This window comes from Rhagoletis pomonella, unplaced genomic scaffold (genome assembly GCF_013731165.1).
Source record: "Rhagoletis pomonella isolate Grant_MI unplaced genomic scaffold, Rhpom_1.0 Rhpom_scaffold_00003, whole genome shotgun sequence".
In the NCBI taxonomy this organism is placed as follows: Eukaryota; Metazoa; Arthropoda; class Insecta; order Diptera; family Tephritidae; genus Rhagoletis; species Rhagoletis pomonella.
The window spans coordinates 46,501,164-46,529,090 of NW_023458557.1; the positions used below are offsets into that span (position 1 = coordinate 46,501,164).

The 27,927-nt window shown below is 40.3% G+C and overlaps 1 protein-coding gene across 1 annotated transcript; it reads right to left on the reverse strand.

Annotated features, from left to right (window-relative positions):
- Positions 1-1,918: 1,918 nt before the first annotated feature.
- LOC118735248 lies at positions 1,919-8,888 on the reverse strand. The gene is made up of 2 exons (XM_036464899.1): positions 8,015-8,888; positions 1,919-2,745 (listed from the first exon to the last, which is right to left on the reverse strand). Exons 1-2 carry the CDS (start codon positions 8,285-8,287, stop codon positions 1,999-2,001), a joined length of 1,020 nt encoding a protein of 339 aa, XP_036320792.1. The 5' UTR covers positions 8,288-8,888; the 3' UTR covers positions 1,919-1,998.
- Between the last annotated feature and the right edge of the window lie 19,039 nt (positions 8,889-27,927).

The window sequence follows — 27,927 nt, forward strand, 5'->3', positions numbered from 1 at the left end:
TATTGTACAACAAACAATTTATTATACTCGCTAATGCAATAACAACACTTTACAATACTCGTTAAAGCAATTACAACGCTTTATAAAACTTGCTAATACAATCTATCTCTGTTTCCCAACTTGCTTGTAGCTTGCTGATTCGCAACTGACTGGCTTCTCTTCTACTATAGTAACGGCCTTACATAACTGCGCTCGCACTCATGGCAACCCTAGAACTTTCTACCATCTATCGTTCCTTCTCTCATTTTCTCGCTGTTCGTAGTATTCATCCACTTGACGTTTCTGAGACGAATATTCTACGCCATTCCTCCAGATTGAATCTAAACAAGGTGATGATACTGGCGAATTAGATTTTCGCGTCGGGCGTGCAGATTATCAAAATGATGTGTTTGTTGTAAACAAGGCGAATTCATGTTACAACAAACACATCATTTTGACAATCTGTACGCCCGCAGCGAAAATCTAATTCGTCGGTAATACCACCTTGTATAGATTCACCTTGGTTACGATTATCCTTGAATACTTGACGGCCTTATATAACTGCGCACGCACTCATGGCAACTCTAGAACGTGCTACCGTCTATCGTAATTTATTATACTCGCTAATGCAATAACAACACTTTACCATGATGCAATAATACAAGGTGTTATCAGTTGGCAACTTCTCGCTCTAATTCCGCCATATTGACTACCTTACGTGAAACAGTGTTACTTCTTTCACTATTCTTTGCCCATTAATATAGTTGAATGCTTTTTATTTTTTCTCAGTATACACACTTTGTTTTCTTAAAAAGGTATTTTATCTTATTTTATTTCATTTCATAACGAATATACTATAAAAAAGCAAATTTTGTTAAGGAGAAAATGTGAAATTTTATATTTTTCCCCCATATGGGGATTCATTTCTTCCCGTTTTTCTTCTCATTCTACTGAGCTAAGGTTGAATAATTCTCGCTTGGTCCCTTCGCACTCACCTCTTTACGCACACAAACTTTTTCCGATAAAGGAAAGGCTTTTGGTTCAGATCAGAAATTCAAAATATTTTTTGGGTTTATTTGTACACCACAATTGAATTTGATTTACAAGCGTTTTTATTATTGACTCTTGTAATAATGCTAAATGGACGCGTGCGCGATGTCCGACGTTAATAGCTGAACTGTGGCGTAAGTTGGCACGATGATGGTTGGCGGCCGTGCGCGCTCGGTAATTATTTTCGGAGTTGACGTAGGTCAACTGCCAAACTGCTGCGGCCAAGGATTGCGCGCACGGCCGTCGGATTGCGCTTTAAGCGGCGGCTTAAACATCCTCCCCGCCCTGCAGGAATGCGCTGCTTAGGGTCTCCTGCAGTTCTTTCAGCGCGCGGATCGCGTTGCCCAGGGCGCGGTTAGTTGTGCGGCCCTGGTAGCTGGCCGTTTGCAGGCCTTGGGGGGTGCGAGCGATCGTCCTTTGGGCGGTCTTTTTGCCCGGTGGTTGCGGCGCCTGCCTTCCGCGGTTGTGCGTATTCTTCTGCGCCTTCCTCTTCGGCGGTGCGCGCCGCTTTATGCTCGTTGGGGCCTTTGTGGCCGCTGCGGGCCGGTTGGCCTTCTGCTTCCGTTGGCCAGTGCGCGCGGGCCTGTTAGCTGCCACATGCAGCAGCGTATGGTGCGCTAAGCCGCAAACCTTGCAGCTGCCTGGAGAATCGCACTCGCCGGTTGTGTGGGTGAGCGCAAGGCAATTGACACAATACCCTTGCGCCCGGGATACTGCCAGTCGCTGCGGTGGCTTCATGGCCTTAAAGGCCGGGCACGTCCTGAGCGCGTGGTACTTGTGGCAGAGCCGACATTGGAGGCAGTTCTCCGTCTCTGCCGTTGGAGCCAGGGGGCATGCCTTCCGCGATGCCATGGTGTCTTCAATCTGGAAGTAGAAGCAAAGGCAGAAAAACGAGGAGTACTTGGGTACAATATTTAAACGGGAAGTTAAGACCCTTAATATACAAAAGGAAAAGATGTATAGAATTATTTATTGTGCTTTTGGAAGGAAGCACAGTTTGACAAGTGGCCGCGTGATAACTCCATTTTGTGTACGGACTTCCACAACACGTATGTGGTTATCAGGGCCATGGCGAACGTTTTCGATTCGTCCCAATCGCCACTCGGTGGGGGGGAGCGAATCTTCTTTGATCACAACGATGTCGCCTGGCTGAGGGTCGCGTTGTGGAGTTTTCCACTTGTACCTCTTCTGAAGATCTTTGGGGTAATCTTCTTTCCAGCGGCGACTAAAGTGGTGGTGAAGTGCTTTGACTTTCTCCCACCGGTTTAGTAGAGAGAGGAAGTGACCCGGAGTAAGTGCTGTCATATCAGCTGGGTCTTGAGAAAGTGCGGATAGAGGCCTCGAGTTGAGGACTGCTTCAATTCGCACCAGAAGCGTCGTGAATTCTTCGAAAGTGAACTTGTGGGTTGCAGCGGTTTTCTTTAAATGGATTTTAAAGCTTTTCACTGCAGATTCCCACAAGCCGCCCACGTGGGGGGCGCTGGGTGGTATATATTGCCAGTTGATGCCTTGAGGGGCATATTTTTTGACAATGTCTGCGGAACATTCGTTAAGGAATTTAACGAAGTCGCGTTCTGTTGCGCGCTGGGCGCCAATGAACGTTTTTCCATTGTCGCTCATCATTTTTGAGGGAAAACCTCGTTTGCCAACGAAGCGGGCGAATGCTGCTCGAAAAGCCTCGGTTGTAAGATCCGAGCATAGCTCGAGATGCACTGCCTGTAGGGTCTGTATTTGTGTTATTACCTTTATTGTACTGTGCTCATTTCAACTTTGTAATTTTGGAAATTTTAGATTTATGTGATTTTTGTGGTTCGTCAATCAAATAGAAAATTTTTGTTATTCAAACTTTTCTCGAATTGCTAACAACATAAAAATAAATTAAGTTTTGTTAACTTTTAATAAATATATTAAAAAAAAATCTTTGGAATCAACTACATTTTTGGCGATCCTGCCAGGAGCACCTCAAGCCATTATACGTTTACGTATATCTTTGCGAACCACAATTGTGCCTGTGCTGATTTGAAAACATCACGAGAGGCCTGCGCGCCATGCAAGTCTTCAATTTTGGCAAATTCCCGGAACTACAATAGAGGTTGCTTCATCCAGTGTCCAAGTTAGCGTAGCATGCAGGGATTGCAAACGCCACTACAATCAGCATCAATTAAAACTAACAGCGTCAGCATTAGCATCTGCTTCAGCTTCAGCTAGTCGCAGAAGCTGTTTTAACTACAACCACAACATTTACTTCATAACAGAGGAGAACTAACGATTCAAGTTCACCACTTAAGAAGCGGCGATATCTTTCCTACTCATCAACGTCAACACTAACTCCAATAACAACTACTGCGTACAACAACAGACAGCGACAGCGTTAGTAGCAGCAGGAAAATCAACGTGAACATCAGCAGTGTCACGTACCAGTTTCAGTGCCAGTAGTAGCAACGGAAGTAGCAGTAGCAGCAACACAAAAACGCTCAACAAACGAAGAACATAAACTTTAGACGCAGTTGATAACTCCGCCGATAATAGTAGTGATAACAACCAGTACTAGCAGCAGTGTAAATATCAACTATACAAAAGCAAAGCTCCTACCACTGGCAACAACAAGAACGGTAAGAAGCAATAGCAACGACAACGCAGCAACAATCACGTTGACTGTGCTGTCAATATCAGCAGTTGCAGAGCACAGTGAGCTGTTTCTTTTTATGTAATATTTTTGATAAATATATTTTTATATTTATTATTATATATATTTTAATTTTTAATTGTAAACACTCCTTATAGAGATTTTTTTGTGCGAAGTTATCATAATGTTTCGTTCACCCCCACATGATACACACACATCTACATGGACTAATAATTTAAATGACTCGCTTATAGATTTGCAAAACAACTCTTTTCAATAGGAGTTGGCAAATCCTTATGCTAGTCAATATAATAATGAGGTATATGCAACCTCAGTGAAGCTTCCGCAATTTTGGACAAGTTGTCCAGAAGCTTGGTTTGTGCATATAGAAATGCAATTTAACATGAAAAACATTACACAAGATACTACAAAATATGAACATACAATCACAGCGCTTCCGCAAGAAGTAATAGTTACATTATTAGATTTCATTCAAAATCCTCCGCATAACAACAAGTTTTCAGAATTAAAGAAAGTCTTAATTGAAAGACATTCTTTAAGCGAAAATAAGAAATTAGATAAAATTTTGTCAGATTCAGAGATGGGTGATCGTAAACCCTCTCAATTTTATCGGTCGCTCATGTTGCTCGCAGGTTCCAATTTTAGTCAGGATATTTTAAAGAAACTTTGGCTGAGAAAATTGCCAAAAAATCTTAGTGTGATATTAGCTAGTTCAAGTACTAATGATATAAATGAATTGGTGAAACTAGCTGATAATATTTGGGAAGTGATTAATAAAACCGAAATATCAGCTATGAATAGTTTTCAAAATTCTAAATCACAAGACACAATTATTGATAATTTAGTTAAAACGACGAATCTTATGTGCGAAAATTTTCAAAAACTTTCCTTTGAATTAAATTTTATTAAGCAACAAATTAATCAAAATTCTAGATATAGATCATATAATAGGAATTGTTTTAGAAGTCCATATAGAGGTAGATCAAAATCTCGTGATAGTCAAAATTGGTTATGTAGATACCATTACAAATTTGGTGATAAGGCTCAGAAATGTCAACAGCCTTGTGCTTTTTCTAAAAACAAAAATTCGTTAAACTAGAGTCATCCGTTGTTGTGGCGGCAAACAATGGAAATTTAGATATTACCACACGTCGCCTATTTATTTTTGATAAAGCAAACAAACTAAATTTGTTGATTGATAGTGGAACAGAAATTTCTATACTTCCGGTAAAAAAAATTCCCTCATACAAAACGTTCTTCAGATATAATACTTACTGCAGCCAATGGTTCAACGATTTCAACGTATGGTAAAAAGATTTTAAATATAAATTTAGGTTTAAGACGCGAGTTCCCATTTACGTTTCTCATAGCTGATATTGCGAAACCTATTATTGGTGCAGATTTTCTTTGCAAATACGGTCTCTTAATTGACATGAAATGCAAACGTTTAGTTGATCCAGTAACAAGTCTTTCGGTTAACACAGTTTCATGTGTTTGTAACATTTCGCTTCCAAAAATTTTTGTAGTAGAGAACAAGTATACAAGATTGTTGAAGGAGTTTCCTTCTTTGATCGCTGAACCAGATTATTCGAAACCGGTTAAACATTCTACGGTTCACAGACTTTTTACTGAAGGAAATCTGCCATTCTCTAAGCCAAGGCGCTTGGATCCGATTAAATTTAAAGTAGCCAAAACTGAATTCGATTTTTTAGTGAGGACAGGGATTTGTAGACCTTCAAACTCTTGTGTAGCATCTCCACTGCATCTTGTACCTAAAAAAGAACTGAATGACTGGCGTCCTTGTGGTGATTTTCGGAGACTTAATGTTGTGACTGTACCGGACCGTTATCCTTTACCTCATATTCAAGACTTTAACATGAATCTCAGAAATAAGTATATATTTTCGACACCTTTCGGTATGTTTGAATTTATACGAATGCCTTTCGGACTAAGAAATTCAGCGCAAACTTTTCAAAGATTTATTAATGAAGTAGTTAGTGGTTTAGATTTTGTTTTTACATATATTGATGATCTATTGGTTGCAAGTGAAAATGAAGAACAACATTTTAAAGATCTCCGTATACTTTTCCAACGCCTAACAGAGTACGGGTTAAATATCAAACCAAGTAAATGTACTTTCGGTGTAACAAGTGTTGACTTTTTAGGACATAATATTTCTGGGGCAGGAATTAGACCCTCTGATGAAAAAGTGATAGCTATTCGTAGTTTTGAACGTCCTAAATCTATTAAACAGGCGCAGAAATTTATAGGCATGGTTAATTATTACCATCGATATGTACCAAAATTAGCTGAGTTTACGGCAGTTATCTACGATTTAATCAATCGAACAACTAAGAAACGTGACAAGTCCTTAATTTGGGATGACACAACAAATAAAGCCTTTGAATGTATTAAAGAAAAGTTTGCGTCTACGATATTGTTAAATCATTTTAACAAAGATGCCAAACTCTCTTTAAATGTGGATGCATCTAATACGGCAATTGGTGGTGTCATACATCAAACGTTTGATAACAAATCAGAGCCACTAGCTTTCTTTTCTAAGAAACTTTCTCCATCCGAGGTTAAGTACAGTGCATTTGACAGGGAGTTGCTAGCTATTTATTTGAACATTAAACATTTTCGCTATCTTTTAGAAGGACGACAATTTACAGTTTTTACGGATCACAAGCCTTTGATATACGCTTTGAGTTCAAAAACCGAACGTAGTCCGAGACAAACTAGACATATGGAATTCATTGCACAATTTACTAATGACATACGATATATTAAAGGACAGGAGAACATTATAGCTGACACATTATCTCGAGCTTTCGAAGTTGATGCAATTAAGGGTACAGAACTGAATTTCAAAGTTTTACAAAATGAACAAGAACAGGACGGGGAACTAAACACATTAAAATCTGGAGACACATCACATAACCTTAAATTAATTCAAATTCCACTTTTAAATTTTAATATTTGGTGTGAAATGACAGGTGAGAATCCTAGGCCATTTGTTCCAAATTGTTTACGCAAGACAGTGTTTAATATGCTACATGGCATTACACATCCTGGTACAAAAGCTTCACGTCGTCTAATTATTAAAAAGTACTATTGGCCAAAAATGCACAAAGAAATTAATATTTGGTCAAAAGAATGTATAAATTGTCAAAAATCGAAGGTTAATCGTCACACAAAATCTCCAGTAATTAAAATTCCGATTCCCAAAAGTAGATTTGATCATATTCATTTAGATATTGTTGGACCTCTTCCTGTATCGAAAGGACATCGTTATATTTTTACAATAGTTGATAGGTTCACGCGTTGGCCCGAAGCATATGCATTAAAGGACATTTCAGTGGCAGTGGTTGCAAATAAATTTTTTAGAGAATATGTTTCACGTTTTGGGGTACCGTTAAAAATCACTACAGATCAGGGTACTCAGTTTATGTCAAAATTGTTTTCGGAACTAACAAAATTGCTTGGTAGTCATCACATTACAACTTCTGCATATCATCCTCAAGGGAATGGTATGGTAGAACGGTTTCACAGGCAGTTAAAAGCTACGATAATGGCTAGAAATGGAATCAACAATTGGTATTATGAGCTGCCGATAATACTTCTTGGTTTACGATCGATGTATAAAGAAAGTATTTCAGCCACATCATCTGAGATGGTTTTTGGGCAAACCTACCCGGTGAACTTGTTGTTCCATCTGAAGAAAAATGTTCCCCAATTGAAGTTTTAGGTAATTTACGGGAACATTTTAAAAATGTTAAATCAAATTTAAGGCATAATCAAAATTCTGATACTGGTGTATATATACCAAAGGATTTGGAGACTTGTAAATTTGTTTTTATGCGTGTTATTAATAAAAGATCATTGCAACAACCATACGAAGGACCTTATAAGGTTGTTGAAAAAAACAAAAAATATTTCAAACTTGAAGTAGATAATGAGGTTAAAACAATTCCGATAGATAGGTTAAAACCAGCAATCATTGAAACAGAACTAATACCAGAAACAAACACTAATACAATGAATAACACAACATCAAATAAGAAACGAGTTACTTTTAATTTATATAACATTGATTCTCTAGAAGGGGGAGTATTGTAGGGTCTGTATTTGTGTTATTACCTTTTATTGTACTGTGTTCATTTCAACTTTGTAATTTTGGAAACTTTAGATTTATGTGATTTTTGTGGTTCGTCAATCAAATAGAAAATTTATATTATTCAAACTTTTCTCGAATTGCTAACAACATAAAAATAAATTAAGTTTTGTTAACTTTTAATAAATATATTAAAAAAAAATCTTTGGAATCAACTACACTGCCTTTGTGGAAAAACAGACAAAAACTGCAACGTATCCCTTGATAAGGGTTGTGGATCTTAGCACCGATGCTTTAATTTGAAATGGCCCAGCAAAATCTACTCCCGTTGTGGAAAATGGGAGTGAGAAACTGCAGCGCTCAGGGGGTAGAGCGGCCATTATTTGGGTGCGTGTTTGTTGCTTGTAAAGCGTGCACACTTTGCATTGAAAGATGCATTTTTTAATTAGAGGTTTCAGCTTTGGTACGTAAAACTCTTGCCTTACCATTTGGAGCATTAATCGTGTTTCTGCGTGAAGAAGCAGCGAGTGTAAAAACTCCAAATATAGCTGGCAGAACCTCGATTCGGTAGGGAGAATTATTGGGTGCCTTTCATTATAGCTTAATGTGGAATGTGCTAATCGGCCATTAACCCGTAAAAGTCCGTCTTTGTCCAACGAAGGATTGAGAACAATAAGAGGACTTTTTTGTTAAGTGGCTTTTTATCTTGCAAGCAACTGCAATCAGTCCTTAAACTAAAACGAACCAGCAGCAGCGCGCTGCAGGGATGAAAAATGGAAATTTCAGATTGTACTTAATAGCATAAATGTACCCAAATGAGACAGATTGCACCTAAAAAAAGTTACATAATTAATTTGTAGTTTTTTTTTATAAATTTTATTTAAAACATGAATACAAAGGATGGATGTACTTTTAACATGATTAGTTTTTTTTTTTAACTGAGTCTATACCTCTGTGATCATAAGCAATGACCGCCTAAGTCGACTTAAGAAAGAATTGAGTTATTTATGCTATCGGTTTCTGCAACTACTATTCTATGTGTATGTGAAACTCCTATCTCGTTAACTACAGGGTAAGGCTTCCTCAAGTGGGCACCTAATTTACCAACATTAATATTTTTCAATGATATTCAGGCAGCGCCGAGTTTTGTAGTCGAACAGTACACTGTGTAATTTTTGTTGCAAAATTCCAAATAGTTTTTTTTTTTTAATCAACAATTGAAAATTTTTGCAGTCTTTTGGAAATTTTTATTTTTCTTTGAAAGTAATTGTCCGAATGAAAAAAGTTTTTGGATGCAGATTTAAGAAACATTAAACTATACAATGAAATTATTTGCGTTATTTACAAAAATATTTTTTTTGCTTTTCAATCATTTTTTTATGAAAAATTTATTTTATTTATTTATTTATTTTTGACAGTCTTGCGACTTAAAAGTACAGATAGATATTTTTGATATATGTATAACAAAGTATGCGTATATGTAAGTTTAAATTTTCAATTACAAAGCTGTTTATGTTTCTAAAACTATCAAATAACCTATATAAATGTATATTGTCTTAGGTTGCAAACAGAGTGGAAGCGAAGCCGATGACGAAGATGAAGACGAAGCCGAAGACGAATTGCTTGCGTTGCGGGCAAGCTGGCGAGTGTACATAGTGGAAGATGAATGATATGAAGATTTGTTTCTAAATAAAACCCTTTTTCTTAGATAAAATCAAAAGAAAATAAAGAAAAAACAGCAATTCAGGAAATAATTTGTATAGGACAACTTTTGGAGAATTTCGCCACTTGTATTATGTGTTACGGCATGACGGACAGACATTTTTCGAACATACAAGAATTCCAATTAATACGTTTGATTACATTTTGCAAAAAATTTAGCCAATTTCTTGAAAAACGCGTTTTTTCACAATTGCAAACAGTTAAATAAATTGTAAAAAACTCATCACAGCAAGCGAGTCGTCTTTGAAAACAGTACCGCACTGTTTCAAGCTGACCGCTTGCGCAACGTCTTCATCTTCATCTTCGTCTTCGTCTTTGCTTGCACTGTGATCACTTTCATATGTTTACTACTGCACTGTTTTTCGTCTTCGGCTTCGTCTTCATCTTCGTCTTCGGCTTCGCTTCCACTCTGTTTGCAACCTAACTAGTTGGGTAGCTGGCGAGGCCTAGTCTCCAGTCTACCTTTACATATGTACTATGTGCAGCGGGCGGAAAGACCGTGTTTCCGCTCCGCGTTGCTCACGAGTTGATAGTCACGGTCGGAAAGGCCGAGTTTTCGATCCGTGTTCCCGTCGTCATTAATATGCAAACCCTGACGCTGGATTCCGTGATGTGAGGTGGGCGTAAAGGCCTAGTTTCCGCTCCGCGTTATGGGCGGGCTGTTGGGCATAGTCGGAAAGACCGAGTTTCCGATCCATACTCACAGCGTCTTACGTATGCTAGATCATTTGCTGCTTGGTCGGATGGAAAGGCCTGGTTTCCATTCCGTGCTTTCCTACCTTCTTAACTTTTTTTTTAACTTTTAAGCAATATCTGCGCCTCTTGGACGAAAATTTTTAACAACAACTTATGTAATAAACATTTCTGCATATATCTATGAAAAAATGCGTGCATTTCAATATAGTTTAGTCGGAATTAATTTTTATTTGCCAGCGTGCGGGCCCGACTCGCGTGGCTGGATCGCGAGCAATCTGTGTTGACTTCTTGCGCAAGAAAGAAATGCACGTTTCAATTGTTCCACTTTTATTTATCATGCTCGAATTTCGCGGGAGTTGGGCGCGCACGCTGGCAAATAAAAATTAATTCCGACCAAACTATGACGAAATGTACGCATTTTTTCATAGATAAATGCAGAAATATTTATTACATAAGTTGTTGTTAAAAATTTTCGTCCACGAGGCGCAGAAATTGCTTAAAAGTTCAGTTTTTCATAAAAAAATGATTGAAAAGCAAAAAAAATAAATATTTTTGTAACGCAAATAATTTCATTGTATAGTTTAATGTTTCTTTAATCTGCACCCAAAAAATTTTTTCATTTGGACACTTACTTTCAAAGAAAAATACAAATTTCCAAAACAGAGTAAAAATTTTCAATTGTTGATTAAAAAAAATTATTCGGAATTTTGCAATAAAAATTACACAGTGTACTGTTCGACTACAAAACTCGGCGCTGCCTGAATATAATTGAAAAATACTAATGTAGGTAAAATCGGTGCCCACTTGAGGAAGCCTTACCCTACACTATTTAAAAAGTTATTGATGAAAATATTTTGGTTTCCCCATAAGGTTAACATTACAATCCAAATCTTTAAAGCGTTTTTTCTCGAATTCGGGTTTTTCGACTTAGGCGATTATTGCTTATGACCACAGATCTATAGACTATAGTCTAATGGGAATCACAGAAACGTTGTTTTTGTCTACTGAAAAATATTGGCGAAAAAAAACAAAAAAAAAACACTTTGCGAAGTATACTTCTTTATCCAGCTTTAAAAAAAAAAACAGGAAAAGTGTGGTAGTGCAGCAAGTCTAGAGAAAATAATCAAATTGCCGTAAGTAACTTCGAAAGCAGTTTAAATATATTTCCAGAAATAAAAAAGCGAATATGGCTCCAATAGCTATAGTTCTCATCTAAAGAAAGTATGAAATTTAAAGACATCCTAGACACTGGACTGTATGGGCGAATAAAGGCTGGTTTTTATTATATCATATTTTGACAACAAAATTTGTAGACATATTTTGACGCAACTTGCTTTCCTTTATCCCTACCTTTATCGATGATATTATGGGTCAAAAACTTACAAATAGCCGCTTAGCAGCGCATGTATACACCTATTCGGATCTAGATCAATCACATGACCATTTTTTAGTTCCATTTGACAATTTGTTTTCACTCATTTGACCGAAAATACCATTGAATTTGACTAAGTGAAAATAATCGTTAAAATTAATAGAAAAAAATACGAATTTGAGGATAGCTAAGTAAAGTGTGCAATGGAGTGCAATGGGGTATAGTCGTTGCGCTGGGTATGCAGTTACTGTTGCATGGCTATACTCAATCCCGACTCTTGCGTCCTCGTTCGCGCACTCTGGGCAACGTGAGCAACCCATGTGCGAGATGCGGTAACCAATCCGAGTGGAGCCTTGGGTCACGGCAGAAAGAGAGGGAGCTTCGGTGGGGCCACTCTGACTTATGCGGTTTAAGGGCTCACTGAAGTCTGCAGCGTCTGTTCACCAGTAGGTGCGGCTGCAAGCGGGTGTCTGCTTGGAGCAAGCGGCTCGCTTTATAAACGTGTATTTGGTTGCGAAACCACCCCCGGTCCCAGCAATGGGTTGTGCGCTGGGCTTGGGACCCGCCACGTAAAAACCTCGGATGAGACCCCCCCCTTATGATGACGACCACGGCAAACGTTTAAAGGACTACGATTTGAGGGCATGCACCTGGAATGTCCGGACCCTTAATGGGGACGGTGACTCTGCCCGGCTGGTTGATGCCCTCGTAAGGACAAAAGCTGACATCACCGCCATCCAAGAAATGCGTTGGACGGGGCAAGGCAAACAATGTCTGGGGCCTTGCGACGTCTACTACAGCTGCCATGTAAAGGAGCGCAAATTCGGTGTTGGATTTGTGGTGGGAGAGAGACTCCGTCGCCGAGTACTGTCATTCACCCCGGTGGACAAGCGTCTAGCCACAATCCGCATCAAAGCGAGATTCTTCAACATCTCGCTCATCTGCGCCCATGCCCCGACGGAAGAGAAGGATGAGGCATCCAAGGATCTCTTCTATGAGCACTTGGAGCGCACGTACGAGCGCTGCCCCCGTCATGATATCAAAATCGTGTTTGGCGACTTCAATGCCAGGGTGGGCAAGGAAGGGATCTTTGGAACCACCGTCGGAAAATTGAGCCTCCACGAAGAAACGTCCGACAACGGATTGAGGCTGATCGACTTCGGCTGGGCCCGAAACATGGTAGTACGCAGTACTAGGTTCAAGCATAAAAAGATCCATCAAGCTACGTGGCTGTCTCCGGATCGAAAAACGAGAAACCAAATCGATCATGTGGTGATAGACGGAAGGCACGCTTCCAGTGTTTTAGACGTACGCACACTCTGAGGCCCAAACATCGACTCGGACCACTATCTTGTTGCAGCCAAGATACGCACCCGCCTCTGTGCAGCAAAAAATGTGCGCCCAAATATGCAAGGAAAGCTTAACGTCGAAAAGCTGCAATCACAACAGACAGCCAGCGCTTTCGCTACTCGACTCTCACACCTGCTCTCAGAGAGCACTCTTCAACAAACCGACATATGCGAGCAGTGGAACCACATTTCCCGCTCATTAAGTACCGCCGCCGAAGAAGTAGTCGGATTTCAGCGAGCCCGAAAGAACAACTGGTACGATGAGGAGTGTCACGAAGCTGCAGAGAAAAAAGATGCCGCCTACAGGGCCACACTGCGATCGGGCGCAACACGCGCTATGTGGGACCGCTATAGGGATCTGAAGAGGGAAGCGAGACGTATTTGCCGCAACAAGAAGAGAGAGGCCGAAATACGTGAGTGCGAAGAGCTTGAAATGCTGGCCGACGGGAGGAATGCCCGACAATTTTACCAGAGAGTTAGGCGACTTACGGAAGGTTTAAAGACCGGGGCGTACTCCTGTAAGAACAATAATGGCGACCTAGTAACTGATGTCCAGAGTGTACTTAAATTATGGAGGGAACACTTTTCCGCCCTACTAAATGGTAGCAGGACGGAAAGTTGTGGAGAAAAAGAACCCGAGCCCGCAGTCGATGATGACGGAGTCGACGTTCCACCGCCTGACTATGACGAGGTACGTATAGCAATAACGCGGCTGAAAAACAACAAAGCCGCTGGAGCTGACAGCCTGCCAGCTGAGCTATTCAAGTTCGGCGGCGAGGAGTTGATAAGGTGCATGCATCAACTCTTGTGCAGAATATGGTCAGATGAACGCATGCCCGACGACTGGAATTTAAGTGTGCTCTGCCCAATCCACAAGAAAGGTGACCCCACCATTCGCGCTAACTACCGCGGGATCAGCCTTCTAAGCATAGGTTACAAGGTCTTATCGAGCGTATTGTGTGAAAGACTGAAGCCCACCGTCAATGAACTGATTGGGCCTTATCAGTGTGGCTTTAGACCTGGCAAATGCACCATAGACCAGGTATTCACAGTACGGAAAAGACCCGCGAGAAAAGGATCGACACTCACCACCTATTTGTCGACTTTAAAGCCGCTTTTGACAGCACTAAAAGGAGTTGCCTATACGCCGCTCTGCCTGAATTCGGCATCCCCTCAAAACTCATACGGCTGTGTAAAATGACGTTGAGCAATACCACCAGCTCCCTCAGAATTGGAAAAGACCTCTCCGAGCCGTTCGCCACAAAGCGGGGTTTCAGACAGGGCGACTCCCTTTCATGTGACTTCTTTAATCTGATGGTGGAGAAGATAATAAGAGCTGCAGAACTGAACCGCTCAGGAACAATTTACTATAAGAGCGTGCAATTTCTGGCTTATGCCGATGACATCGACATCATCGGTAACAAAAACCGCGAAGTCTGTTCTGCCTTTTCCAAGTTGGATAGGGAAGCAAAGCGAATGGGTCTGGTGGTAAACGAGGACAAGACGAAGTATCTCCTGTCATCAAACAAACAGTCAGCACATTCGCGCCAAGGCACCCACGTCACTGTTGACAGTTACAATTTCGAGAAAGTAGAGAATTTCGTTTACTTGGGAACCAGCATTAACACCGATAATAATGTCAGCATTGAAATCCAACGTAGAATCACTCTTGCCAACAAGTGCTACTTTGGACTGAGTAGTCAATTCAGGAGTAAAGTCCTCTCTCGACGTACGAAAACCGCGCTCTATAAGTCACTCATCATGCCCGTGCTGGTATATGGCGCAGAAGCACGGACAATGACAACATCCGATGAGGCGGCTCTTGGAGTGTTTGAGAGAAAGATTTTGCGGAAGATTTACGGGCCTTTACGCGTTGGCGACGGCGAGTACCGCAGACGATGGAACGATGATCTGTATGAGCTTTACAACGATATGGACATAGTGCAGCGAATTAAAATACAGCGGCTCCGCTGGCTTGGTCATGTCGTTCGAATGGACACCGACGCTCCAGCTCTGAAAGTATTCAACTCGGAACCCGCTGGTGGTAGCAGAGGAAGAGGGAGTCCCCTACTGCGATGGAAAGATCAGGTAGAGAAGGACTTGCCTTCACTTAGCGTTTCCAATTGGCGTCGGTTGGCACAGAGGAGAAACGACTGGCGTGCTTTGCTGAACTCGGCCAAAATCGCTTAGGCGGTTACAGCGCCAAAAAAGAAGAAGAAGAAGAAGTAAAGTGTTAATTTTTCGTAGTGACTGCTCCAAATACAATGTAAAATGTTTAAGATAATACATAATATGACTTTTTTAATTTCTTCCTTTTCTTTAGAATTGTTTATTCTTCAAAATGAAAGCGAAGCTTCTCCCGTGCCTACAAGTAAATATATTACCACAGTAAAGGAAAAAGAAAAAAACTAAAAATGCATCAGATCAAAAGATGACTGTACCCAAAATCTAGTGACTGTACCTAATGTACCTTTAAGGGCCGGTTACTCAAGGTCTGGTTAACACTAATCTGCGGTTAAACATCGTTATCGACGTTACCGACTCCCTGTTATATGCATGGAGTCGATAACGTTGTTTAACCGCAGATTAGTGTTTACCAGACATTGAGTAACCGGCCCTAAGTCATCAAACGTCGGAAAAAGTTACAATTGTACCTACTTTTTCATCCCTGGCGCGCTGGCTCCCGCAATTAAATGCCCCATAATCTGCATCTCGCGAATTGGCAGAAAAGCGAGCAACATTACTGTCTACATCACATTCCATCATTCGATCTGATTTGGTCACTAAATAGGTAAAGCCATTACCTGGAGCAAGGTTGAGGACAGCAACTGGTGAGGACACCCAAGTTGTAGGAGAGGTAATAGGGAATTTGACGGTGTTACACAAGTTCATAGTCGCGGAGATTGTGGATGAAGTCATCATTCGATCAAGGTATGCAAATCGACATGAAGAACAGGATCATGAGGTATAACAACATGGAAGTTCCCCTTAGCTTTGGGTAAGATGGCCCGTACAGCAGCAAGCGAGAGATCCTAGAGGAAAGCGAACAGATTCCACCGAAGTCAAAAGCTGTTGTTTGAGCGAAGATTGATGGCGGTTGAGGGACAAACAAGTTTTGGGTTGTTGGAGCAAAACAGAATTTTACACCGGACGTACTTATTGGTAAAACCCTCGCTAAGACGCAAAAATATGGACGCATCCCAGTTCGAGTACTTAATAAGTTCAAATCACCAATCAAACTCCGAATAGGAACTGTACTGGGGCAATGTCGAGAGCTAAAGGCAATCTTCCACTGCGAAAAGATACCTGACAGCGATTCCATTGGCGAGAATGACATTGTTGAAGACATCAATGCTTAGGCGGAAGGGTTGGGTGGCGAAGCAAGGCCTATCCGTCAAGCTCCTCGGAGGATTCCACTTGCCAAACGTGAAGCTGTAAGCCAAATAATAAGAGAAATGAGCGAGAGTGGTGTGAGTTCGCCGGTAGTACTTGTGAAGAAGAAAGATGGTCAAATGCGGTTCTGCGTAGACTACCTGAAACTAAATGATGTGACGAAAAAGGACAGCTATATACTTCCCAGGATCGATCATACTCTGAACTCGCTGACTAGATAAAGTGGTTCTCAACACTCGACCTTAAGAGCGGTTATTGGCAAGTGGAGGTAAGTGACGAGGACAAGGAGAAAACAGCTCTCAGCGTTGGAGATGGTCTGTGGCAATTCACGGTGATGAACTTTGGATTATGCAACGCTCCTGCCACTTTTGAAAGACTTATGGACCATGTGCTTAAGGGACTGCATTGGAAAACATGTTTGGTGTATCTAGACGACATTATCGTCAGGAACACCTGAATAATTTGGAAAAAGTTTTCCAGAGGATAGCTGGCTCTGGTTTAAAACTAAGTCCTAGAAAGTGCTCATTATTCAAGAAGGAGGTGAAGTACTTAGGACACAAGGTGACAACGGAGGGCGTATGTACTGCTAAGGAAAAGATAGAGGCAGTAAAGGATTGGCCAAGACCTGGGAACCTGCATGAACTGCGAAGTTTTCTTGGGCTATGTACCTACTATCGCCGACTTGTTCCGAATTTCGCCAGCGTTGCTAATAGCCTTCGTGAGCTCACTAGAAAAAATAGAGCCTTCGAGTGGAACAAGGAGCAGGAGGAGCTCTGAAGGAACGGCTATATACTGCGCCTATGCTAGCGTATCCGGTTCCAGGTGCAACATTTATTTTGGATACGGATGCTAGTAGTTATGCCATAGGAGGCGTATTGTCGCATGTAATTAATGGGCAGGAGAAGGTAGTTGCCTACCATAGCCGGTCGATCGGAAAACCAGAGAGGAACTACTGTGTAACTCGGAGAGAACTACTAGCGTTGGTGGAGTGCGTCAAACAGTTCTACAAGTACCTCTATGGGCAACGTTTCCGAGCTCGAACGGATCATGCAGCGCTGAAATGGCTACTACAGTTCAAGAGTCCAGAAGGATAGCTAGCTCGGTGGATTGAGACACTGCAAAGTAATGTCTTCGCTATTGAGCACCGCAAGGGAAGTGCCCACGAAAATGCTGATGCCATGTCTCGTCTACCATGTAGCCTGGAATGTAAACACTGCTCAAAAGCTGAGGCCAAAGAAGACATTATTGACGTCCGGCTAACGACAATAACATCAGCGGAAGAGTGGAAGGAAGATCAGCTACGAAAGTGTCAGCAGATCTGGGGCTTTTGATGCATGGACTGGAGACGGACAGACGGCCAACTAAGGAGCAAATGGCATCGGAGAGCCCAATCGCAAAGGCATACTCGGCACAATGAAACAGCTTGAAGTTGATATCTGGCTTTTTGCATAGGGTATGGGAAAGTGAAGATGACCAGTGCTCCCGCAATTTAATAGTAGTTCCGAGGGTAGGAGTTCCGGACTTTCTCAAGGAATTCAACAATGGTCCCAGTGGAGGGCATCTGGGAATCACGAAGACCCTGGAGAAGATCAAGCAGAGGTTAAATTGGGTTGGTTATCGGCAATAGGTCGCAGAGTGGATTGCTAACTGCGCGGAGTGTATTGCAGCTAAAGGGCCGACATCCAGAAGTCATGGTCAGATGAAGCAGTATAACTCCGGTGCACCATTCGAGTGGATTGCCATGGATGTAGCCGGTCCATTTCCTATGAGCGCATAAGGAAACAAATAGGTCATTGTGGTTATGGACTACTTTAGCAAATGGCCGAAGGTATACCCGATTCCAAACCAGGAAGCTAAAAGCTAAAACAGTAGCGGAGGTATTCACCTACAATTGGATTGCGAGATACGGTGTACCTATAGCGCTGCACTCTGACCAGGGAAGAAATTTTGAATCGGCGGTGTTCCAAGAGATGTGCCAGATACTGGGTATCCGGAAAACTCAAACAACGGCTCTTCATTCCCAATTAATGGCATGGTGGAACGGTTCAACGGAACCCTGGAAGAGCATTTGCGGAAAGTCATGGACAAAGATCAGAAAGATTGGGAAGTCCGCATACCCTTGTTCCTGATGGGATACCGGTCAGCAGTGCATAAACCACGGGTAATCTTCGGCAGTGAACTCCGGCCTAGTGACCTTAAGTTTGGAGGTAGTGGTTAAGCAAGAAGAGAGATGCATGCTCTTGTGAGACAATTACTATATCGTCGATGTTTTTGCAAAACCGCACATCGGCCAGTAGCAAAACCGCCTAAATCGCCGTTGTGACAAAAATGAGATTTGATAACCCTGAACTCCAGGCATCGAGATTTATGCATAAAAATCATAAAATCGTTATTAAAACAACAGATTTTTAAAATAATAGCCAGAGAAAATACCGCCCATCAAGGCAATGCCTGCAAAAAAACTGTTTTTTCGCTCTCCTGTAAAATTTGAGTGCCGTAAGATAGGCGGTTTTGCAATTGGTCGATGGGCGTTTTGCAAAAACATCGACGATATAGTAATTTAGCCTCACTTATCAAACATTCAATTAACGCACATGTATTGGATGCATTTATCCGCCGATGTGCACACTACAATCATCAACACAAAATGAGGTTGTTGTTTTAGTTTCGAATGCAATGTTCGCAAACCACGCTACAAACGACGACCTGCTCACTGAAAATCAAAATTTTATGAATTTGCGAACATGCTCGTGAACCGCCCCACAAACGACGAACATGCACCGCAGCCCGTTGCGATTATCCTTGACTACTTGACAGGATTTCCCCAAGGATTTCCCAAAATCCTTTCGGGTCGTATCTCTGGATTGTTAAATAAACGCTGCAAGCCTTTCCAAGGGGCTACCTTCATCTTGTTTCTTAGTCTCCCAACGGTCTGAATTCGATACACTACTTCATTCAACCGTTTCACGACCTTATAGGGACCTTCCCAGTTTTTCTAGCAACCCTATGGTTCTTATATAATTTATTGTTAAAGTTTTCATATAGACGATGAATAAGATAGCAAAATAACATAAAACTTGGTGCTGCCAGACTGAAATTTTGAATAATAAGAGCGGATTTTTAATACGGAATTTTCACTTAGTAGAAATTTCCTTTCTGTGTTGCCGAAGAAGGGGGGCTGAACACAATTTGCAGATAACACCTTTCTGCGTAGGCGGCCTTCGGCCGCACTTAGGGATTATAACTCTCACTACGTAGAATTCTCCTTTCTGTGTTGCCAAAGAAGAGGGGCTGAACACCTTTTGCAGAGAACACCTTTCTGCGTAGGCGGCCTTCGGCCGCACTTAGGGATTATATCCCTCACTACGTAGAATTCTCCTTTCTGTGTTGCCAAAGAAGAGGGGCTCAACACCTTTTGCAAAGAACACCTTTCTGCGTAGGCGGCCTGCGGCCGCACTTAGGGATTATAACCCTCACTACGTAGAGTTCTTTCTATTGTATTGTTTTGTACGGTATGGCAACACATTTATGTGTCAGTTTGCAACAAGAACGATAGAATACAAGATTGCGCATTCCCGCAGAATGACATTTGTGGCAACGGGTAAACAAAGAATATGGCGAAGAACAATGAGTTGACAGTTGTGAATTTGCAGTGAGAAAACGTGTTTTCTTCTCGATTCACCAATTTTTCAAACCATCTTTGAATATAGCAAATTAAGCACAACGTTAACAAAAAATATACAACCACTCTTGGAATGTGTTCAAAAGAATAGGTCTTATTAAATAACCATTTAGAATTTTTGTGTTTGTATTGAAGGTGCCGAAAAAGTGATAATATCTTGTCGCAGCACATGTTTTCCTGCAGAAAGTGGTCGATGCTTGCTTACCTCCGATTTCAATTTGTAATTTGTGGTATTTCAACGTTTTCAACTTAACATGCCGTGTTTAAAAGTGGTCCGTAAAGTGCTTCATGCATATTACGCTGGTGTCTAAATTGTATGGCTTCTCCTGTCGGCAGAACTCTACCCACTTTCTGGCCAAGGCGTCGTCGCGGGGAAACAAAAAAAACTGCATTTGGGGGCTTTACCCCTACGGCTGCTGCAATTCAATACACGACACAACATTTTTATAAAGTTTTTATTACAAATAAAATGTTTTTTACTTCAGAACGCACGAATTACTTCGATTTTTCCCTTGAAAGTACACAATACGTTTGCAATACGTTTGCACTTATTTCTAAACAAAAAGTTTATTTACGTATTGCCATAAATGTCAAAGTCGGCAAAACCAAAGTAGCGGTTTCGGGAATGCGCCACCTTCAGTTCATTTCACCATGAGTTTGCAACCATGTGTTATTGTATCATGACTGTAAATATGGGTGCAATGTAATGTAATTACAAGTTAATAAAAGTTGGATTTAAGTGATTTATATACAAGATAAAATAAAATAAAAGTGTGTAAACTATTAGGTAGTGTTATGTGCATTTATATATATGAAAGTATGTGACAAATGCACTCTTTGGTAAGGAAATCAAGTGGAACGTCTTAAGAATTTTTAACAACAAATAACTTATAAACAATTATAAATCTGGGTCGTTCCGGTTTCGTAGACCCGACTGTCGTGGGAACGACATATGTTCGCCGTGTGTGGCCACTGTAATAATAGGCTGTTTTTGCTTACGCGTAAAAGCACATTTAGCGCATTTAGCTCTAAATGTACATTTATCCATACAAAATTCGTCACCAAAATGCAACTCCATTTTTGCATTAAGAATCTAAACGCTTAAAGCAACCCTGTGATCTTCCAAAATTTCCACGATTCGAACATGGTTTATAGGCTGTTTTTGCTTACGCGTAAAAGCACATTTAGCGCATTTAGCTCTAAATGCTACTCTAAATGTACATTTATCCATACAAAATTCGTCACCTAAATGCAACTCCATTTTTGCATTAAGAATCTAAATGCTAAAAGCAACCCTGTGATCTTCCAAAATTTCCACGATTCGAACATGGTTTAAAGAGAAAAAGTGGCCACATTGCTTTTTCGAGTATACAGTTGCTAGCTGCGTTTCAGTGATCGCCGATCGAGATTTCTTTTATTTTGCATTACATATTTGGATAAAGTAAAGTTAAGCAAATTCAACATCGATTTGATGCTGATAGAAATCTGGATCAATTTGTGATCAACTCTGTTTGGTTTGTTTCCTAATTAAGTGAGGAAATTTTAATTGACAGCTTGATTCAATAATTAAAGGTTTGCTCATTATTGACATTAGAGTTTTGACACTCCCTTAGCTCCCTTACAAAAGCTTTGCACACACACACGAACCCACACACAGTGCCTTGCTAAGGGAGACGATTTTGTTAAGAGGGAGCGAGAAAACTGCTTTTTGAGCAAACCTTTTATTATTGAATCATGAATTGACAGCACCGACAAATGAATATATACACAAACAAATGTTCGGTTATGGTTAAAACAATTCCAGTTTTTGTATTGAATTTTTGGTTTAAAATTTATTTTTCCCTTTCCAGTAGGGTTTTTGCACATTATCTTCTGCGTGAGAATTGATCGTAATATATACGCATCTAAATAAGAGACTGGAACACGGCTGTTTGTCAAAAGCATTCGATTTCGAACTCGCGTAAATGTACATTTGCTAAATGCTATAGCATGAACGCTCTTCGAAAACATATGTTCGAAAGTGCTAAATGTTGCATTTTAAATGCAGCAAAAACGCTGCATTAAAGATAAAAAGTGGCAACATTTCTTTTTCCAGTATACAGTTGCTAGCTGCGTTTCAGTGATCGCCGATCGAGATTTCTTTTATTTTGCATTACATATTTGGATAAAGAAAAGTTAAGCAAATTCAACATTGATTTGATGCTGATAGAAATCTGGATCAATTTGTGATCAACTCTGTTTGGTTTGTTTCCTAATTAAGTGAGGAAATTTTAATTGACAGCACCGACAAATGAATATAAGTTAGTTTATTCGAGTTTTAAAATTTAACCGTAAGCACTGGCTTTGCCGGTGAGTTCAATCACTAAACTAAAACTTACAAACTACTTGTTCTTAAAATCTAACCTACAGCCGCCACCGTCGCAGTCGCTGCTGGTATCGCTGCTGGGAAGAGTTCCAGGAACGCCGCGCTGTGACTGGCTTGTGATGATGTTGTGGAATTTGCAGATGTTCAATATCAATAGGAATAATATGAAACCACCGTGCAGCTGCATGTTGGTGTTGCACTACAGATTCGTCGTAATTAGCTACTGTTGGCTGGCCGCTATTGAAATTGATTGCCAGCTGCAGAAATAAATTTGCTTACTGCAACTGTTACGACTGCCCTTGGGCTGCACGTGTTAACTCCTCCCCTTCTAAATGGAGGCCGTCCTCGGTCTTCTTAAGTGTTTCAATGATCGCTTGAATAACATGACTTTGACGCCTTCTGCTTTGCCTCTGCCGAAGTTTGAGTAAGAAGTAGCAGCCAACCAGAATGGCGATAGAAGCTAAGCCAGATAGTATTGGCCACATGATGGTTCTTCTCTCTATTCTTGTAATGTACCCTAAATTTTCCACATTCATTCTTTTTTAGGTACGGTAGACTCAATATTTCTCGATGGTTGTTAATATTGACAAGTGTTGTTGTCGCAGATCCTGGTAATTTTGTCAGCATACCATTTTTGTTCTTAAAGTAAGATCCATTGATTTGAACCTGTCCTTCAATGGTTTGGAGGTAAGTACCAGTAACGGTTTTCTCAGAACCATCATTTGATTTAATCACAGCGGTATTATCGTTGATAACTATGATACCTTCATCAACAAGCGTAATCGGCTCCAGATGACTGGGGCGTGTGCTGCAGTGAGCTACACTTCCCGAATGTAGTTGTTGTGCGCATGTTGTATTTTGTAGCTTTTTGCAAAATGTTAACGTAAGTGCTGTAATACAGCTGCCAATAGCCAAAATCTGATTGTCACAGTCAGCGACGTTGTTGTTGTTACCAAAGTGTAGGACAGTTTCGTTGTGTTGAACGGGAAACAAGATGACTCTCTTACATACTAATATAGGTTTCGGATACTTAATTAAAAAATATAAAAAGTTAGTGTCTAACGGGACCCTAATGCTAGATACCTCCATTAAGTCTGTTATAGTTGTGTTTGTAGAGTGCATATTAATTAATTTTTTTACATCGTCAGAATTTAATATGGAGGGATTAATGACGCCGATCCTTGCAAGGGCAATCTCTGAAATCAAGATTTCAATTTCGGAAATTAAGACTATTTCTGGCGAGCAATGTTTCGTATAAATGACTGATGTCAATCTGCTTAGCTTTCACATTGTTTGTGATTAGGTTAACTGTATCTGTTAGCTCGTTTATCTTTTCTTGCACTGCTGTGTTTATTTCTATTTGCCTATTTTCTGAATTAATTAGCCCTTTCAAAGCTGCCCCTAAAATGTTTAAGCTTCGTGCCTGTCTGTGGTGAATGTCTAATGTTTCCAAAAGTGTTTTTATATGCTCGATGTCCGAGTCCAGTAACATCCTCATGTGAGATGCAGGGAAATGTTTCGTTAGTTCCTTAGTTTCTTTGGCTATTTCCATATAAGTCCTGAGGTTTGTTGTGTGTTTAAGAAAATTAACGTTCTGCCAAACAGTTACAATCCCGTCCTGAATCGGTATGTAATTAGAGTGCGAGTAGTCAGTCAGTTTTGCTGTTGTCGACCCAATTAGAAGTATCACCGAAAGAATCCTGAAAAATATGAAATTAATCTACCTTGGTTACCCTAATAAAAATTAAAATTATTTTATGTTGTCCTTGTGGACCACCCTCCCTTTAATTAAGACTGTGGTCCCCAAGTCAGCTTCTACCTTTTCTTCTATGTAGAGAGGTGTTAACTTATTCCCTAATGCAGCGTTTTTGCTGCATTTAAAATGCAGCATTTAGCCCTTTCGAACATATGTTTTCGAAGAGCGTTCATGCTATCGCATTTAGCAAATGTACATTTACGCGAGTTCGAAATCGTATGCTTTTGACAAACAGCCGTGTTCCAGTCGCTTATTCAGATCCGTATCCATTACGATAAATTCTCACGGAAAAGATAATGTGCAAAAACCCCTACTGAAAAGGAAAAATAAACTCTAAACCGAAAATTCAATACAAAAACCTGAATTGTTTTAACTATAACCGAACATTTGTTTGTGTATATATTCATTTGTCGGTGCTGCCAATTATATTTTCCACACCTAATTAGGAAACAAAACAAACAGAGTTGATCACAAATTAATCCAGATTTCTATCAGCATCATTTCGATGTTGAATTTGCGTAACTTTTCTTTATCCAAATAATGTAAAATAATAAATGAAATCTCGATCGGCGATCACTGAAACGCAGCTAGCGGTTGTATACTCGAAAAAGCAATGTTGCCACTTTTTCTCATTAAACCATGTTCGAATCGTGGAAATTTTGGAAGATCACAGGGATGCTTTTAGCATTTAGATTCTAAATGCAAAGATTGAGTTGCATTTAGTTGCATTTAGATGACGAATTTTGTATGGATAAATGTACGTTTAGAGTAGCATTTAGAGCTAAATGCGCTAAATGTATATTTACGCGTAAGCAAAAACAGCCCATAACCTTTTATTGGTTTTTACCAATACGCGCTCCCCCACGTCAAACACTCTATTTTGTCTGGAAGGGTTATTCCTCTCCAGCAGAGTTTGTTGGGCTTTCTCTATTCTATCCATTATTTCATTTCGCATATCCTGCGGTGTGGCGTAAATAATATCAATGGGTTTTTTTCTGGTCACAGAATGAATAGTTCGATTATATTTGAATGTGGCCAATAATATAAGATCAATTGTTTCATCAATCTTTTTTTCCAATTTCAGGCATCTCGCAATCTCCGCAAGTGTACTGTGGAAACGCTCAACCTGACCATTAGAGGTACTGTGAAGCGGAGGTGCATTCACAATATCCACATTAAACTGATTTTTTAACAGAGATCTTATCGTTTCGGAATTTAGCGATGCCTCATTGTCACAATACATAGTTTTTGCCCCTGGGAATATATTCATTAACTGAAAAATTGGGTATTTTATGTCTAAAATTGTTCGAGATGGTATTGGCTGTACCACCGCAAATTTCGAGAACTTGTCAAGACAAGTAAGAAAGTACTTTTTGTCTGTTGAAAATATGTCAACGTGCAACATTTCTCCAGCATAGGATGGGACTGGTGTTATACCATGTTCTTGTTTTCGGGGATGCCTATCGTATTTGGCTTTACTGCAGATTTTACAGTTCGAGACCACTTCGTTTGTCAGTTTGGTCATTTTTGGGAAATAATAGTCACAAAGAATCTGCCTAACGTTCTCTTGAGCAGCTCTATGAGCTCGATTATGTTCGACAACAACGATCTCTCGCTGTTCGTCTTTATTTACAATGTCGGCCACCACACTTTTACAGAACGAAAACTTTGTATGCTGGCCAATATTGGCAAAGTTCAGTGTATGGCGTTTACCACATTTGGGTTCACGGCTAATTTCACTTTTTCCATGAGATATTCCTTATTTGTGAATTGGATAATATGGCGAGTTTTCTCACCGAAATATATAAAATTCCGTCTTAGGTTCAAGTCGGCTTCTTCCAAAACGATTTGGTTTCGGAAACAATTTAGTGGCTTCTCGGTTGCTTCTATCGTATAAGATAGCGATATTTCGCTATGAATTGTAGCCAAATCTGATTGGTTTTCTTCTTCTAGAGTATGAATGTTCTGTCTTGACAGAGCGTCGGCAACATAGTTTTCCTTGCCAGGTTTGTAAAAGAGTTGAGCGTTGTGCTCGTCGATAAACGCTTTCCATCGTTTAATCTTAGCATTTGGGTTTCGGTCTGAAACCGCAAATGTAAGTGGCTGGTGGTCCGTAAAGATATTCAAATTCTTTACACCATAGAGGTAATTTCTAAGGCTTTTTAAAGCCCAAACTATGGCGAGTAGCTCACGTTCGTTAGTTGCAAAGTTTTTTTCACGATCCTTCAGGGTTCTAGAGATCATAGTTATAGGCTTTCCACCCTGAGACAACACGGCCCCTATACCCATTGATGAAGCGTCCGTCGTTAGATCGAATGGCTTCTTAAAATCTGGGTAGGGTAGTATAACGTCTTCAGACGCTAAAACCTCTTTTAATTTGTTGAAAGCTTGAAGCTGGTCCTGATCTAAGTCTATTTTTACTTTTTTCGATTGTGTAGACTTCACTTTACCGTTCTCACCTTTAAGGATATCCGTCAAAGGCCTTGCTATTGACCCAAAATCCTTGATAAAACATCTATAATAGCTTGCAAGCCCTAGGAAGGACCTGACATTGAACAAAGTTGAGGGCTTCTCGTAATCGCGGATTGCTTTGATCTTACTAGGACTCGTCTTGATACCATCCTTAGACACCACAAAGCCTAAGTACTCCACACTTTGTTTAAAGAAGTGCGATTTTTCCCGGGATACCCTCATATTAGCTTCACACAGTTTTCCTAAAACCCACTCAATATGGTCAACGTGTTTTTCCTCGTCTTCGGAAAAAATAATTACGTCGTCGACGTAGATATAACAACACTTCCCTATCTGTTCTCGAAGCACGTCGTCGATGGCCCTCTGAAAAATGCTGGGTGCATTCTTCAATCCGAAAGGGAGTCTACAGAACTCGTACTTTCCATGACCAACCGAAAACGCGGTCTTTTCTCGATCTTGTTCAGCAAGTGCTATTTGGTGAAAGCCTGATTTAAGGTCAAGCGTTGTGAAATACTTGGCCTTTCCTAGATTTGACAATATAACTGTAATATTAGGAATAGGATATTTGTCGTCGATGGTTCTCTGATTTAGCTTTCTAAAATCTATAACCAGACGCTTTTTGGTGTTACCCTGTTCATCCTTACCCTTCTTGTCCACAACCCAGATTGGATTGTTGTATGGTGATCGAGATGGCCTTATTATGCCATTTCTTAATAAGTCACGAATTTCCGCATTCACGAAGTCTGAGACACCCATAGGATATGGGTATAACTTGGAATATACCGGGTCGTCACTTTCGGTGCGAATAGTGGCGACAATGTTCGTATTGTAAGGGAGTGCTTCATTCGAGTCCGAGAATACCCCATTAAATTTTTTATCATTTTTTGAAATTTGTTTCTCACAACTTGCGGCACTTCTATGTCCTCCACTTGCGTGAAGTTCATGTTACCACACTTCAAGAATTTAAGTTCTTCGGAGCCAGAACTGGTTTTTATTATTTTGTTTTTAAAATCTAACGTAGCATTTGTCTGCGTAAGCAGGGCAAGCCCAACGATTCCGTCGAAAGTTGAAAGCATGGCGAGCAAAAAAAAGGACTGTTTGTACCAAACAAGTTAACTATACATTTTTCCTTAACATCGTTAAAGCCATGTATTGACTTTACCAAAAACCGATTTTCGACCGGTATTATATTCTTAAGCTCTTTTAGAGGCTTAATATAATTTTTTGGTGCTCCTGTATCGATTAATAATTTAATTTTTCTCCCTGCAATTGTCCTTTCGATGAAAGGTAGCAGGGAATTTGCACTAAAAAATTGATTTGATCTGAATCA